Here is a 17,150-nt window from a genome sequence, read left to right as displayed (position 1 = left end):
TCCAAATGGTTATTTATCTTATATGTCCAGTGTGTCTTACAGCATACAGCAATTTATACTTTATCTGAGGTGGTATTAGGCCCAGCACTAATAACAGAGAACAGAAAATACAGTTTCTCACTCAACGTAATCTGCATCTGTCACCACAGTATCACTCTTATAGTCTAATGCACACAAGCAACTGAGCTTGAGGCAACCTTTTCTGGTAGGTCATATTTGACTGCTAATCCACTCACGATAAAATGGGATCCCCACTCTAAGTACTTTCCCTAAATGCGGGGAGGCCTGGTATTAGCTCTCCCATATTAATTTTCAAAGGACCATCAGATGAAGAAGTCATCAAAAGCAACCTACTTAGGTATGAACAATGCCCAAAGAATGATAACGGAAAAATTCTCCGCACCATACTAAGAGAAAACTTCCAGCATAGATGATACTTAAATAATTTTCTCTCTGTATTTAATTAGCCAAGTTTAATGGTTTCATTCAAAATACTTAAGGAAAAAAATGATGGTTTATGCAGCAGCCAAAAAAAAAAAAAAATCCCTTTATACCCCTCTTACTTAGTAAATAGAAACAGTTCAACAACCTTACAAATGTGTTACAAGCTCTCCCTTTCCCTACAGAGGTAGTCAAGCAGCATAAATACACTGACACTGAATGGGGAATAATCAAGCAAAGGTTCCTCTGAACTTGTGGTGTCTGTCACAAATTTTTACTTACTAACAGTTTAGGTCATGAATTTTTTGAAAATTGCATGTCTTGGTATGTTTTTGTGGTTTCTCCTCTGCTTTTCGCTTCTCTGTTATATCCGTTGCCCTTTGGTCTCCTGACACTTCCATTTTCTCCTTTTATGTTCCTGCTGTGCCCACCGCACGGGAGAAACCTGGGCGTAACTGATCCCACCTTTAATCATCTTTTTCTTATTCCAGACTTTTCAGGTTGGAATGGGAGGAAAAAGACCCAGGTGCAGCCCAAATTCTACCTATTCCACAAAGTGTGGGTGGAAAAGCGTCTCCTCGCCCTTCATTTTGTATCTATTTAACTAACGGCGCTGTCGTGCCCAAACGCATACTGGCCAAGAACTAGATTTCCAAAATGGCTTTGCTCCTTTCGAGCTGGCATCAGTCTATAAAATGCAATTTACTTCCACTGCAACCAACCCTTCCCTCTACCTCAAATACTACCCAATATACAGACAACTGAACCTAACCTAGTGTAGACAGCGGATTCACATCTGCTAAATTCAGTAGAGAGCCGGCATAGCCGTTGGACTTGTGTAAAGAAAGCGTTAAACGAAAAAAAAAAACAAAAAAACCACACTAAGCAAACCCGAGGGGCGGGCTTCGCCGGAGACCTCGCCCTCCCACCGCCGTGCCGACGGCGAGCAAGCCTTCCCGCCGCGGCCACGCCTCTCTCCGCCTCGCCGTGGCCACGCCTCCTCCTCCGACCCCGCCCCGCCGAGGCCACGCCCGACGTGAGGCGCGGGAGCCGCCGGGCCGGAGGCGGGGCCTGAGCCGCCCCTCCTCCCGCCGCCGCCGCCGGCGGCCTCCGCGCGGGCCTCACAGCCCGTATTCCACTCACTTTGTTCTCCGCCTTTGTCCTAATCCACACCAGCAGGTGGAGCCGCAGTTAAAGTTTCCAAGTCCATTCCGAGAGCGGGAGCCCATCTTGCTCGCCGCGGAGGCCCTCGCTGGAGGAGGAGGGTCAGAGCTCGGGTGCAGCCAATCGTGGGCAACGCTGCTAGTTATCAGAGCAGAATGGGCTGTAGTTTAGTGAAATAGGAAAGCTGCAAAACACTGTGGAGTGTTCCCGTGTAAATAAAAAGAGGAAAAAAAAGTTTCTGAAGTCACCGCTGCACGACGTCGGGCCGGCGCCGGGGCGGGGGTCTGCGCTCTCCCGAGCGGCCGCGCGCTGGACTTTATTGTGCCGCAACAAGCCCCCGTTCCCATTGTTTGTGTTTTTTTCAAAATATGGCAAAGGTTCAGGTGAACAATGTAGTGGTGCTGGATAACCCTTCTCCTTTCTACAACCCATTCCAGTTCGAGATCACCTTCGAGTGCATCGAGGACCTGTCTGAAGGTGAGTCGGACGCCCGCCCGCCGCCGGTCTGTCAGTTGCGGGCTGCAGACGTTGAAAGTTTCCCGGGCCCGGCCTCGCGCGGGCGGCCGGTGCTCGGCGCCGGGCGGGCTGCGGGCTCGGCTCTGCGGAGGGAAACTTGAAGTTGATGGACGACGGCCGGCGAGGCGCGCGCGGCGTTCGGCCGCAGCCGGGGCGCCTGCCGCGGCTCAACTTGCGAGGAACTTGTTCGAGCGGAGGTAGCCATGTTGTCAGCTTTGTCTGGCGGGCGGACGGTTCGCGAGACCCGCACTCGCGCCCGTGGCGCCGGCCGGGGGTCGCGCCGGGCTGGCCCCCGGCAGCTAACGGCCTCCGCGGCCCCCACGGCCCCAGTGAGGAGGTGGGAAGGAGAGGCATGTGTGTGTGGTCGCGCCGGCGAGTTCGCAGCGGAGCCATCTTACCGAGAGTAGAGAACTGGGCCACCGACCCCGGCGTCACGACGCCTCCTCTCCGCGGGTGACGAACGCGGCGCCCCGCCTGCCCACCTTCCTGCCCCCGAGCAAGAGGCAGATCCATTTTTAGGGATTACGCTGGAGTTGCCGTACTCTCCTGGGTGGCCATGCCCGGCCGCCTCGGGGAGGAGAGCGAGGCTGTCCTCGCGCTGATTTCTGGCTCCCTGGACCAACCAGCGGGGGAGGCGGGCGCAGGCTCGGCCCCTCGGCGCCGCGGGCCGGTACTCCCGGGGGCCGCGGGTGCTCGCGGGCCGGCGCTCCCCGGCCGGCGCCCGGGATGTTCAGGGCGCCTGGGGATGCTGGCGCTCAGGCTCGTCCAGACCAACGTGGACTCCTCATCCTTAATGACCGAAATCTTCTCTCCTCTCTCTCAGGAAGAAAAATATTGTTAAGCTAGGAAGTTACATTTAACCCGAGAACAGAAATAAATAAAATACTTAAATAATTTCCAGGACTTAATCACTGGCTTCTAAGTAGTCTGAAAGAAGACTTTCTTCAAGAACGCGTTGAAATCTAAATACAGTAACTCCACATCCAAATACCCTGAACATAAAACACAAAAGTGGGCTAGGAAATAAAAGGTAAAGTCCTGATGGCAATGCAAAATTTTTTACTATTTTTTTCTAAGTACGTCTTAAGGTCTTCAAAAAGGTAAATATTTAATATTTGCAGTAATAAATTTAGAAAGTTAAAATTTGCCAAGGTCTTTGCGATTTTATTAAAACAATCCAGTGCTCCATTTTCAAAATTTGAGGGGGAAAATTTTAACTTCATCAATGGCAATTTAACAATTAAATAGGGGACATACTTATTTGAACTTACAAGTATGTTTAGCAAAATGCACTTTATATGCTAATGAAGGCATGTAAAGCACTTTCACTTTAAAAATTAGTTCTTAATCTCTGTATAATGTATTTTATGTAGGGTGTTAACTTGCTAATTTTTAAATTACAAAAACAATATATGCTCATTGTAATAGACTTTTTAAAAGTTGTACATACATATATAAAGTTAACAGTCCTCTATACTCAATACCTTCCCCCATCTCACTCTAAGTAACCATAATTAACACTTTAGTCTGTGCTCTTCCATATAGTTTTACTACATATATAAAGCACAAATGCACATATATAAGTAGGGCACATTTTGAAAGACGATTCATTTATTAAACTAATTCCTAAATAGGCCATTGATAATAAAATTAAAGGGGATTTTTCTTATTACGGTACTTTGAAACTATTTGGTTACTTTCCCATAGTACTACCATAAGCACTTCAGCCACCAGGCCCATTTTCATGCCCATTAAACTAATTTTCCCTTTTTTATTACCAATTGCATATAAAAATGGGCAAATGCATGAACAACTATTGAGTCCTTTCCAACTTACACTACAGTGTTTTAGGCGTTAGAACTTCTTGAAATTACGGGTATTTCTAAGTGATACCTTCCATTTTAGGAGCCAGTTCTGAACAAGGAAGTTAGATGATTCAGGATGTTGTTACAGGGCTTTGACATTGGATGGTTGAGACCTGCCATTGATGTGTTCTGTTTGTTAACTAGGATCTGTTCAGAACCCAGCTGAATCACATCAAAGTTTTTACTAATGTCAGGAATATACCTACTTCGACTTGTATACCTCACTTCCCAGGGCACCTATACTGGGCGTTTATTTAGTATTGTTTAAGAGTTTAAGCTGAGTCATACTAAAGCTGCAAAGGAATCTTTCAAAAAGGTGCCATGCTTATGTACTCCACCTAGAGGCTGTGTGGATTAAGGAAATTGAGTTTACTTAGCAAAGGTTTCTTATAGGTCCCATCTTTTATACTGCAGTTCTTTAAAAAAATTTGTTCTTGAAATTGAACTACAGAATATTCTGAAGAGAAATTTTCACTTTATAATTTTGTCTCAAGTCCCAAGCCAGAGGTTGGCTGCCATTTTCCATACTTTAAGTTGTCAATGGCCCCCAAATGTTTTCACTTTCCTTTAAAAGCTGCCCTGTAGCTTTGCTTCAGAAAAAGCCTTGAGGAGTACTTACTCTTAAGAGAATTTACTTGTTTCTACTGTAAGACCTTATACAGGGGTAGGACAGCAATCCACAGATTTAAGCAGAGGCTTTTCTGTAAATCTGGGAGATAGGAGACTGTGGATGTGTTTGATCTGATGGTCACCAAACCTGTACAAGTTTTGATTGACTTTATTTCTCTCTTTGTTATGCCTTGTGGATTGCGGACTCTCTGCTTCTTTACTGAATGGAGCCTTTTTTTTTTTAAGTTGATCAATATCAATAATTATAACTACTGTCAGTTGAATACTTATAATGTACCAGAACTGAATGGTGCTTCCTACTTTAAAACCTCAGGCTTGTACTAATTCACAAAGACTACATACTTCCCCCTAGATCACAGGTCTTCCCAAGTAGTGTAATTAGTTTGAAATTCCCTTGGTGACTTTCCTCACTCCCACTACAAAAGGAGATAATTTGCAGGCTGGGATTACCATGATTAAATGAAACAGTTAACTTTTTAAATAAATGAGTAAACTCCTTCAAGTGATAATCTGTGCAAAGCATCTGACCATATCCCTTCTTGTTTCAAATATAGGAGACGAGGGAATGAAAGCTGGGTTCCAAAAAAAAAAAGGACAAAACAACTGATGCTAATTTATAAATAAGTACTGAGCATTTTAAACTCAGTAGCTACAGCAAGCATCCATAAGCATAAAAATTAAGGTACAGGTGTTCCCTGAGTTACAGCCTATACTCCTTAAGGCTAGATTATCTCCTCATGGCCTCTGCCCTCACCCATTCCTTCCCACCTCCCACAATTAAGTTCCTTTATTTCACTATTCATTTGAGAGCTAAAAAGGGAAGAATTTATCTTCCTTAGATTTTTGGAAAGAGCCCAGGCTTTGGAGTTGGGTCCAAGTTGGGTCCAGGCTTTGGAGTTTATGTCCAAGCAGAGACATAGCTTGGATTCTGATTATTCGATTTACTAGCTGTATGAATTTGGGTATGTTACTTAGCCTCTCAGAGTCTCAACTTTCTTATTTGTATAATAGGTATAATTAAATCCATATGATACAAAGCTGTTGAGGTTTTAAACAACAGGTGTGAAGTGGCAAGACCAATGCCCAGCACACAGTAGGTATTTTATGAAAGTAGGTCTTTAAGTCATAACCATGTTCCTATGCCAGACCACAAATGCCAATTTATACCAATTAAGCTAAGAGCACGATACATAGTAGTACAAATACATATGAAATGAACAAAGCATTATGAAAACCTCTATGTGACAATTTCCAGTTTTATCTCTACTCAGCTAGTTTAGTAGCTTCCACACCCCTTTCTTCTTAAAACCCTTTCTCCAATTGACTTTTGGGTTACCTACCTCACTAGCCACTAGTTTTGTAACTTACTTTATTGATCTTATCTCCCCAACCTCTTAACTTTGGAGAGCGCCCAGGCTCACTCCCTAGGGATCCCACCTATTTTCAAGGCTTTACATATGGACAGTTTCTAAATTTTTACCAGACCTATTCATTATCTCCACTTATTCATTATCTCTAGAACTCCTGATTGTTTCCCTCCCCTGCCCCCTGTAAAAATAAGTGGCTCTTGCTGGCTCTATCTTCGGGATTTATCCAGAATATTACTCCTTCTCGCCCCCAGGGCTACATGTGGTCCAAGCCACCATAATTTCTTGCCTCAACTGAACTATTCTCCTGTTTCTTCCCTTGCCCTCTTACAGTCTATACTGAACACAGCAGCCAAAATGATCCTCCTAAAATGAAAGTCAGCTCATGTCACTCCTCTACTCAAAACTCTCCAGTGGCTTCCCATGCCACTCAGTGTAAAAGCCAAAAATCTTTATGATGGCCTTCAAAATCTTGCCTCATCTGGCCACGCCTTTTGCCCCCCAATCTCATGGTTGGCTGTTTTCCCCTTTGCTCGTTCCGCTCCTGCGCTGGTGGCTTTGCTTTTTCTTGAGCATGTCAAGCATGTGCCTACTGCGTGGCCTTTGTACTTGCTGTTCCTTCTGACTAGATATTCATACTGCTTGTTCCCTCTCTTAATCTTCATCAACAAACAGATGATCTCATGAGATGTCAGATGAAGGACCCTGCATCTGGAAATGTGCTAGAAACTGGAGATAAAGTGGTCTAGGTCTGGGACAGAACCATGACATAATAAGAGAAAGTATAAACCTAAAGGATCTTTTAGTTCAGTAACTTGCAGTTTGTAATACAGTATGAATAAGTATTACCTATACTACTTCTGTTATCTATTTAGGGAACAAAAATATCTACAGAGTTACACAAAAATGACAACACATGGTGGCATTAAGTGGATTCTCCACAGGTGACCCAGAAACACCCTCTGGGATTGCTGGTGTAGACTCTGTGGAGTGAATCCAAGAGGCAGGCCACACAGTGCCAAACACCCTAAGAGGACTGGGAGGTCTCAGAGAATTTGTATTTGTAGAGTGGTCTTTCTCCCCCCACTAAAGAGGAGGCCTCTTTCAAAGAACAATCATTTGACTCATCTCTGGGTTCTTCTCACAGAGCACACTGTAAAGGGTGCTCAATAAAGTCTGAATTACATGGAACATCTTAGGTTGCACTTTATTCTGTCTTGTTACTCGTGCCTGTTCCCACTGTAAATATTCTGATGTATCAAGTGGTATAAGGATCCTTGGTTTCCTCTTCCCAGTGTAAAGAATGTATGCCATGAAGGGGTGCCATGAGGGAAAAACCCCGCTGTGGACCTTTAACAGTTGATGAGTTGAAGCCCTAAGGGGCTTCTGATCCACAAGAGCAGTTTGCAAGTAATGATTTTTCCACTTTGGAGCTCTTCGATGATTTGGATCTGTGCAACATAGCATGGGGGAGCCCTTCCAAAGTGTGTTTAGCAGGTTGTTAAAAGATGACATACAGAAAAGGGGGGGGAGGGATTCCTTAGCCAAATAAATTTGGGAAACACTGGATTCATGGTACTGGTGTTCCTTACTGAAGGATTTTTCAGACCCCTTGCTCTGCCAGTGTGCTTTATGAATCCTCAAGAGAAGGTTGTAGCATTTCCCAAGTTTTTGGCCATGTTGTTTTGTTCGTGAGGAGCCCTGCCCAGGGACCAGTATTTCACAAAACAGCATTTTGAGAAACTGTGGTATGAAATGTAAGAATTTCACACCCTAAATTTATAAGGAGCACTTCAGTGCCTTTCTGGATTTTCTGCTATGAAAAGCCAATTTTAGCAGCCAATAAATGGTGTAAGTGGACATTCAGAGGGTCTTTGATGTCATCTCATAATGTAATTAATGAATATGAAATAATGTTTTGGTTTTTAACCCTAGACCTGGAATGGAAAATTATCTATGTGGGCTCCGCAGAAAGTGAAGAATACGATCAAGTTTTAGACTCTGTTTTAGTGGGCCCTGTACCTGCAGGAAGGCATATGTTTGTATTTCAGGTAAGATTATTCTTGGTAAATATGTATGCCAGATACATTTCTAAATGGTCCTTAACCCTTTCCTTTTGGGTTAAATCACTCTGGTTCTGCTGCATTCACTTTTTGTCTGCTTCTATCATGTTTTAAGAAGTCTCTGTGTCATGAAGGAATGCCACTTCCTGATTTTGTGTGCTGAGAGATGTTACTGTGATGTTTACTTCAGGGTTTGCACAGCATGCAGTAAACCTTATACTCTTCAGGGCCACGTGGTGGTTAATTTTGGGCTCTTCCTGTGAATAGTCCCTTAGTATGAGACCTTCAGGGCGGCTGTCCAGCAGCCCAAAACAGGGATTCAAAATGCTTACTACTAACTGGGGATCGTTAGTAATATGCATTTTCAGATTATAGTTTCAGCCACTAGGAATGATGATGATATAACAAAACAACAACTTTATTTCAGCATAATCAGTAACTCAGCTAGGTTATCAGGTATGTTAGAAGATAGAGATCTACGAGATCTTGGGTCACTGGAACTAAATGAAGTCCAGTGGTCTACTAAAGCATCTACTCTACACTTCTTATAGAGGATTACTGTTACAAATCCACAACTCTATTTATCATTTGTGAGGAGAAATTCTACTAACATAATTATGTTCTCAGATACCACTGACAGTATTTAGGTCTGTGCCAAGTCTTCAGACATTGTCTTCTGCATTCAAAAATATTACTTCTTTTAATCCATGTCAAATTGTTGTATAAAACTATTCAGTCACTCCTCAATTATCAATGTTTATTAGAGGGAGAAATTTATAATAATTCAAAGAGTAACTAGCCATTGCTTTTAAAAAAACTATTATTCTTAATTTTGTTACAAGTATTTCTACCCAACAGAGTCTCATTAGTTAAGTAGAACCCACTGAAAATCTAACTCTTCTCTCCCTGACCTCTCACTTCGCTCACTTCACAGATGGGACCAATTTAAATAAATACTGTTGGTCAAATAATCCCACCAGATATGAGCTAAGAATCTCTCAAACATATGGTATCTCTAGAGCTGCTACTGCTCCCTCCCCTCTCCTAAATATAGAATTCAGAATCTTGTTCTCCTAGCCCTAGTGCTTTTTATTAAATAAAAAGCAACAAATACTATATTTTAAATAAACGGTTAAGAAAAGCTTAAATATATTGACTAAAAGGCTCAAATACATTAAAAGTGCTGTTAAGCTGAGTTGTGTGACTGTGTGGGGATGCACTGCAGTTGTAGACCTGGTTCAGATCCCACTCTGCTGTTTATTAGCCACGAGTGACTTCAGACAGGCTCCCAGCCTCCCCTCGTCACTCCAGTCATCCCTAAAACGTGGATACTAGCCTACCTCATAAGAACGTTACGAGGATTAAATGAGGAATAAAGCAGTTTAGTATAATCACTGACAGACAGTGCCTATTTCTATAATTGGAACTAAGCTTTTATTCTCTTAGCTTCTTGAAATTGTTATACAAAGAAGCAGTATTTGCTCTGACCCACAAGCCTGGAGAACCTGTACTTCACAGATGATAATTTATGATGCAAGAAACTTGATTTGAGAGGTAGTAATATACCTTTCTATGCTGCTAAAAACAAAACAAAACAAAACAAAAAACAACTTGCAAATAAATGCCGTGTTTTTCAAACAAACTTTTAAAAATCTTTTCTATGTGTTTATGTTGGTTAAGAATACTCCTTAGCTTTTGGCTTGAAGTATCATAGGAAAAAAATTACTCAAAACTATTTCCCTCTAGTGATTTTTACCTTAGTATTCTGTGCACATGTTGCCAAAAGTACAAAGGAAGTACAGTGATTTAGATCATATGTTCAGCCTATGCATTTTTCAGAATTCACCATTATCAGCAGAAAGGAACTTAAAACAGTTTTTATTTTATGTTTTAAACAAACTACCATAGCATTCTCCTGGTCTGCCAGGATTTTGCCTCAGAATAAGGCTAGCAGGAAGGTGCCCGGACATCTGCCTAGTATTGCTTGTTGGAGTCAAAGATCTCTGCTGATCACTTCTCCATCCTAAATGATCTGAGAGGCCTGCAGGCTTCTCTCCTTGAATTTGCTCAAGCTGAATCCTTCAGCAAACAAAATTTAAAACACAAACATGCCTAAAACCAATTTGCTGAGGGGATGGGAAGCAATAGAGGGGAAAGTTCCCATAGTACTGAACTACCTCTATTTCCCATCTCCACCCAAAGGCAAACAGCATATTCTCAGGACAGGCCCTCTGTCCCCATTCTGGTATCTTTCCAAGAGAGATCATAAACCACGTCAGGGCAGGAACTGAGTTATGAATGAATTTCAAAATACTAAGTATATACTGTGTGCCTAGAGCTATGCCAGACTCGAGATCACAAAGATGAGCTGGATGGGATGCCTGCCAGAGATAAAACTTAGAATCGCAGAGGAGACTGAAGGGGAAACATATTTAGATCATTGGACATACATTAATAGAGAATTTGTGTTGAATAATATGAGTGCATAAAGAGTGCTATTAATTACACCTTTGAATTAGAAAGCGTTTCACTAAAAAGGATACATTTGATGCAAGCTTCAAAGATGAATTTTTCAGAATGTTAGGGAAGGAGTATATGCAAGGCACAGAGGCATGAAAGCTTATTATTACATTTTAAAGAACCTACATTTCTAGACCAAGAGATGTGGAGTTAAAGGGGTTGTGATGTTGGTTGGAGACCAGCTGTGAAGGGCCTTATAAATGAAGTTAAAAACTGAGATTTTTATCTCAGAAATGAGGGTAATCATCTGAGGTTTTAAAATCTGGTAAAGGGATAGGAATGGATCTGTGCTTAGATAGCTAATGCTGGCCGCAGTGCAAATAGGCTACTGCTGGGGGAGACCAGTAGGGAAGTTTTAGTCTGGGTAACTAGGTGAGTGTTTTATGCCTTTTTGTGTCACCTACATGTGGTAGGTATACTGTAATCATGAGTCTTTTATGATAATGGCCTGATTGAGAACACCAGTCAGAAGTGTTCCCAAGCTAAGGCATTGGATGAAGTGTTCACCGAGGCCCAGGGATGGTCCTTAAGTGTCGTAGCAAGAGTAAGCCAATCTGCTGGGACTTCATGCACTTACCACTCAGAATAGCTGCTTCAGGTCATGCTCAATGCCTCACCATCACTGCCTGTCCCCAGTCTGTGATTCCTTCCAACCAGTGTCCTTACTGTCTTCCACACGGCTGTGGACAGGGCGCTAGCCTTCACTCATGTTCTCAGCCACCTCTAGCTCACTTGCCCCACCTTCTGCATTCCTCAAGGTTCAGCTTACAGCACTTTGATTCAAAACGAGGTCATTGATTACATCTGCCTCAAACAATCTTTACCTTCATTGAATTTCCATATGTGGGACTATTTGTATTTTTTGAAAATCTGCTATATAACTATTTCCATTCCATTTGCAGTTTTATATTAATTTACTATTAGAATATCTGTGAAGGGTGGGTGAGTGGATATGAGAATATGTGTCCTGGGAAACTGGATAACAAACATTTGCTGCCAAAAGGCTATATGGAGATAACTGAATATTTACTACTTTAGGTCTGAAAATTATGACTGGGAAAACTGAATATTTACTAATTTAGGTCTGAAAATTATGACTGGGAAAGGTTGGAATTAATAAGACTATTGATTTGCTTACTATATTTTATAAAAGGTTCTATAATTGAATATTGCATAATCCCTCATGAACAACCACACACTGTAGCCAGAATTATTTTTCTCTAGACGTAATGATGCTTTCAAGTGCCCAGGGTACTTAGGTATACTGTGGAGAAACATGTGAATTATATTTTCTAGCTGTAAGTCAGTTTCAAAAAAAAAAAAAAAAAAAAAAGTGAGCATTTGCCTTCCCAGTATGATTTCCACGTTTTGGTTGCTGCACCCTTAACCAAAGGTGCTCAGTGTAACCAAAACTCCAGTTTTGCTTATGGTTAACAACCTTTTGTGATGTGTGTTTCTTTTCTTTTTAAATTATTCTAGGCTGATGCACCTAATCCGGGACTCATTCCAGATGCAGATGCAGTAGGTGTAACAGTTGTGCTAATTACATGCACCTATCGAGGTCAAGAATTTATTAGAGTTGGTTATTATGTAAATAATGAATATACTGAGACAGAATTAAGGGAAAATCCGCCAGTAAAACCAGACTTTTCTAAGGTAATGCTTTGATTATTCCTTTTTCATTAATTTTACTATACAATTTTTTTAAGCAATTGCCATTTCATGGTACACTATGAAAATGGCTTTGAGACAAAATAAATTTGAGGTCCTTGTGCCAACTGAGCAAACTAAATAATCTTTGTTCCATTACCATGGATGACCTCAAACCCTACCTCCAGATTAGTCATTAGTAATTACTGTTGCTTCGGCACCTTGAGAGTCTCTGATGATTTAGAAAATTGAAAGTGCCTCCTATAAGAAACAGGTCTCTATTAATGGCTCCCTGTATGGCATTCCCCATACATCATGATTCTATCCATTTCAGTCTTTAGACATTCAAATTCATGTTTGTTGTACTGATTATTCAATATTTTTGTCTGTAACTCTTCCCAAAATTGTGGGGGGAAGATTTGTGTTTGTTTTTCATAGGAACATTGTTATCTCAAAACTCCTATACACCTTGCTTTATGTGCTATTCTCAGAGGTTAAACTAAAGGTCTTAAATATTATCTGGTGGTGAAAACAGCTTAGCTTCTGAATGAGAAGCTGAAAATCTGTGACTTGGTATTCTCAAAAATACTAAGTACTTTATGATTTTCCATTGGGAGCTGTAATAGTTTAGTAACTGGTGATTTTTGTGAGATTGAACATACCACTCTATCTGCCAGACTATGCAAGAAAAATTACATGGGAGTAGAATGGAATGTTCTCCTTTCTGATAATAAGGCTGGAATGTTTTTTATTCTGATGTGGAACGTTCCATTTCTAATTTATTAGTTACCTGTATTGTTCCTTGTATAGCAAAAAGAGAAGAAACTAGAATATTGTTTCTAAGAATGAGCCATAATAATTAAAAGATAGGTAATAATGAGAGGTCATATGTGGGAATATTTTTCATTTTCCTTGAAAGTATTAGTGAAGAAACACCACATTAATCTAGAAAGCATGTTAATTTGTTAAAGCATCCTCTGAAGCATTCAAGAGATTCTCTCCCCTTTAGGAAACAAGTACAGAGTTAGAATATTTTGTTGGATAGTAAAAGAGCTGGATAATTCCCTCAGGTTCTCCACATCTTGCTTCCATTAGGCTAAAATAATTTCTTTGCTTCGGCCCTATTTCTTGTTTATTAGTTATGTTTAATGTGCTTTATTTGACTTACACCTTTGTATATGAATTAGCCCTTTAGGAGTACTAATATAAAGAACCATTCTATTAAGGTCTAGTTGTGTATGGTAATCTAACTTTCTTAGTGTTTACCATTTATATATTTCCTTCTTCCTCTAGCTTCAAAGGAACATTTTGGCATCCAATCCCAGAGTCACAAGATTCCACATTAACTGGGAAGATAACACAGAAAAACTGGAAGATGCAGAGAGCAGTAATCCAAATCTACAATCACTTCTTTCAACAGATGCATTACCTTCAGCATCAAAGGGATGGTCCACATCAGAAAACTCACTAAATGTCATGTTAGAATCCCACATGGACTGCATGTGACCACCTGCCATCCCTATAGTACAAATTAAGCTATAAAAACACACAGAACTATTTCCCTGAAATTCCGTAAGTACATAGTCAAGATACAATGTGAAGAATTTGTTTAAAAAACATCCTGTAGAAAGTTTATAAGAAAACCAGTATTTGAGCAAATTGTGGAATATAAATACAACTATTTTTAAGTAATTTTTTTCTCTAATGTGTTATTTTATTTGTTCTGAAACTAATCTGATTAAAACATATATATTATTTTCTTTTCCTCTATATGTAATTAAAGCACTTATAAAAAAAAAAAATGAATCATTAGACCAGGTTGTAAAGATGTCTTAGCCTCTTGGACAATAATCTTTGGACCACTATTTTACTAATCTTTGAAAGAACAAAGTTAACTTCAACTAAAATGTGTCTTCCTGTCATAACACATAATTTGGTTTGATTTAAGGGGCAAGTTTTCATTCTTTTTACGGCATGCCCTTAAAGAAGGGATTTGAAGTCAACTGTATGCTACCAAGAACTCTAGGATCTGATTTTCCAGGCCACCTTGAAGCCTCTTATGGCTACTGTTCAGTTCATATAATGTCAGACAGCATTCAGTTTGGTTTCTAAGACAACAAATGTGGTTAATTGTTTATAAGGTCCTCTGGCTATGATTTTTGTTTTTATAACAGTTCAGGACATCAGAACACTCCTTGAATCATACATCATTATTACCCAGTGAATTCAGCAGGTTAAGAGCAGATACAAACTCCCTAAGTTTAAGAACAGGAGAGTATAATGACTTCGTTCCGTTCGTTAGATTTATAATACTATGAACTTAACTCTTTAAATCTGTTTTGCTAGGTCATCTGTTGTTGGCAGCATTTATATAAAAACAGTGGATTTGGAAAGATATATTTAGCTTTATCATAATAGATAAGTTACTATTTTGGAACTATATATATTTTCACATGTAGTACTCTTCTCCATATCCCCTGACACTCATGCACAATAAGATTAGGCATATTTGTGGTGGACATATTTTAGATAGCTTTTCCAGGTAAGTTTTTTAAAAGCAGTCTTGGAAAGGAATGCATAAACTAAATGGGCCAAAAAGTTCTTTTTCCTTGATGAGAGCTAGGTCCTTCCTCAAAAAGTTTCTTATGCTCCAGTAAATTAAATGTAGAATATTCTCATTACTCTTGCTGCTAAGCAAGACATTAGCCATATAATGCAGTTATGCAGTGCCTTCATATCTAAAACTTTTATACTGCACTTTTTAAAGCTTTTATTTTGAGGAAGGGAAAGGGGCATTTGTCTGAATATGGATTCTAAGTTGTATATATTTCCTGTCATTCTAAAAAGTGACTTTGTGAAGCAAAATTTTGCTAAATGTTAAACTTTGAAATTTAATATACCAGATAATTAAAATACTGTCCACTAACTAGTTCATAGACTTTAAAAGTAAAATACATCTGGCTGTTAAAAACAATATGAAGAAAATTTCATTTTTGTCTAATTGCAATTAAAAGAAAATGTTAAAATATTAAAATGAAAATAAAAGTAATACTTTCCAACCAAGAGCTCAGTGATTAATATAACAAGAACACAATACGTGCTTATTAGGAATAAAGCATATATAAGCCAAATTTCCAAATCAGTTCACTGCTGAGTTTTTATTCTGATTAATTATGATTGGTTTGTACTGACATCAAAGGGTTAGGTTTTTATATCAATTTGTAAACCAACAGCCAATTTTCACAAAAGTTTGAGACTTAAAAACTATTATCTCTTGGGGCTTCCCTGGCGGCACAGTGGTTGAGAATCTGCCTGCCAATGCAGGGGACACGGGTTCGGGCCCTGGTCTGGGAAGATCCCACATGCCGCGGAGCAACTAGGCCCGTGAGCCACAACTACTGAGCCTGCGCGTTTGGAGCTTGTGCTCTGCAACAAGAGAGGCCACGATAGTGAGAGGCCCACGCACCGCGATGAAGAGTGGCCCCCGCTTGCCGCAACTAGAGAAAGCCCTCGCACAGAAACGAAGACCCAACACAGCCAAAAATAAATAAATAAATATTTTTTAAAAACCCAAAAAACTATTATCTCTTATTTAAAATTTTTATGGTTCTATAAGATAATTTTAAAAATTAAAATAAAGATTTAGTATTCAGACATTAGGAACTAAGAAACTGTAATGCATAGGTTGTTTTTTATTTTTCCTGTTTAGCTAGATGCTGCTTGAATTATAGCTAGAAAGTTTAGAACTGTTTTTTCCCTTTCTGATCATAGTAAATAGCAATGTCCTGAGAAGATAAACATGAACAAATTAGTTATGCCACAAAAGAGATAGGCGTGTAGGCTGGAGGGAATGAGGATATCATTTGAGCTGAGAAAACAAGCAGAAGTCTGAGAAACGTGCATGCATTCGTTCATTTATAACCTTATACAACCGTAGCCTTCCATGTGGTCTTATCCTCAGGTTTGGGGTTTCTAGTTTTACCAAGAAAGCCTGTGGCAGCAGTTTTCAAAAGTTTTTATGTAACCCATGGTAAAAAAAAAAAATTTAAGTATGACCTGATAACACAAATATGTATTTATATTAACAATTTTCATGAAAATGTGCCCTTAATAGTGCACCTTTACTGTGTGCCCTAGTATATTCTAGTATCTTTTACTGTATTTTGTTTTGAAAGTGCTGGTTTTGACCCACTGAAATAACTTTTTATGACCCTCTAATGGGTTGTGATACAGTTTAAAGAAAGGCTAGTCTGGCCCTTTGGGTAGACGAGAAGTAGCAATAACTTTTCTACAGTTCTAAAATTTATATTCCCTCTACCTGTCATTTCTTTCATATTCGGATTATGAATTTGGCAATAAGAAAAAGAAGGAAAAGGGCTAATACAGTGAATTCATCAGCCATTCACTTTAAAACTGTCCAAATACTCTGAAGTTACTAATAGTCCACAAATTGGACTCATTTCTTGACACTCCATATAATTAACTTAGGAAACATTCCACATTGTTACTCGGGAAACACCTTTATTTGTTTGTTGTTAATATCATTTAATACAGAACTCTAGAACACTGGGTCATAACAATTTTAAAATGCACATGAAGTGTTCTTCATATATTCTTGCCTCAAGTATCCTAAAGCTTGTCTACACCTCTCAATCCATAAATCCCTTCTTATCAGTGCTTAATATACTGTCTAGTTATATTTCAAAACCTGAGAGTCCCTTAAAATGGGGCTCTTGTTACATAGGACCATTGATGGAGCATTTGCTGTTTTATGGTAAGTTTTAGACTATAAGCTTCTCATAAGAAATTTGAGCACAAGCCACGGACAGTAGGCATCCCTAACAAATAACATTTTTAAAATGTGTGAAACCAAAGGCCTATTATAGGAGAATAGGAGAAATATTTCCCCAATCAAAACAGTGTAAAAATTCAAA

The 17,150-nt window shown here is 39.8% G+C and overlaps 3 protein-coding genes across 24 annotated transcripts in view; 1 reads left to right on the top strand and 2 right to left on the bottom strand.

The window, feature by feature from the left end:
* The window catches only part of LOC309635220 (DNA helicase MCM9), a 131,493-nt gene that overhangs the window by 91,242 nt on the left and 23,101 nt on the right, over positions 1-17,150 (bottom strand). The gene's annotated exons all lie outside the window — the stretch shown is intronic.
* On the top strand, positions 1,585-17,065 carry ASF1A (anti-silencing function 1A histone chaperone). The gene is made up of 4 exons (XM_082406292.1): positions 1,585-2,082; positions 7,919-8,034; positions 12,046-12,222; positions 13,510-17,065. Exons 1-4 carry the CDS (start codon positions 1,974-1,976, stop codon positions 13,720-13,722), a joined length of 615 nt encoding a protein of 204 aa, XP_082262418.1. The 5' UTR covers positions 1,585-1,973; the 3' UTR covers positions 13,723-17,065.
* On the bottom strand, positions 2,089-2,634 carry LOC309635172 (uncharacterized protein; the record flags this gene model as incomplete). The annotated part of the gene is made up of 1 exon (XM_082406055.1): positions 2,089-2,634. A coding segment is annotated over one exon (546 nt), but the record flags the coding sequence as incomplete, so codon positions are not given.

The sequence above is a fragment of the Balaenoptera borealis genome (genome assembly GCF_965194805.1).
Source record: "Balaenoptera borealis genome assembly, chromosome: 9".
In the NCBI taxonomy this organism is placed as follows: Eukaryota; Metazoa; Chordata; class Mammalia; order Artiodactyla; family Balaenopteridae; genus Balaenoptera; species Balaenoptera borealis.
This window is presented reverse-complemented; position numbering and strand designations above follow the sequence as displayed.

Bases quoted from the DNA above. Each gene is read 5' to 3' on its own strand.
- ASF1A (XM_082406292.1), top strand. From the start codon at position 1,974: ATGGCAAAGGTTCAGGTGAACAATGTAGTGGTGCTGGATAACCCTTCT. The intron at 2,083-7,918 runs GTGAGTCGGACG...TTTTAACCCTAG, and splicing joins CATCGAGGACCTGTCTGAAG to ACCTGGAATGGAAAATTATC. The intron at 8,035-12,045 runs GTAAGATTATTC...AAATTATTCTAG, and splicing joins GGCATATGTTTGTATTTCAG to GCTGATGCACCTAATCCGGG.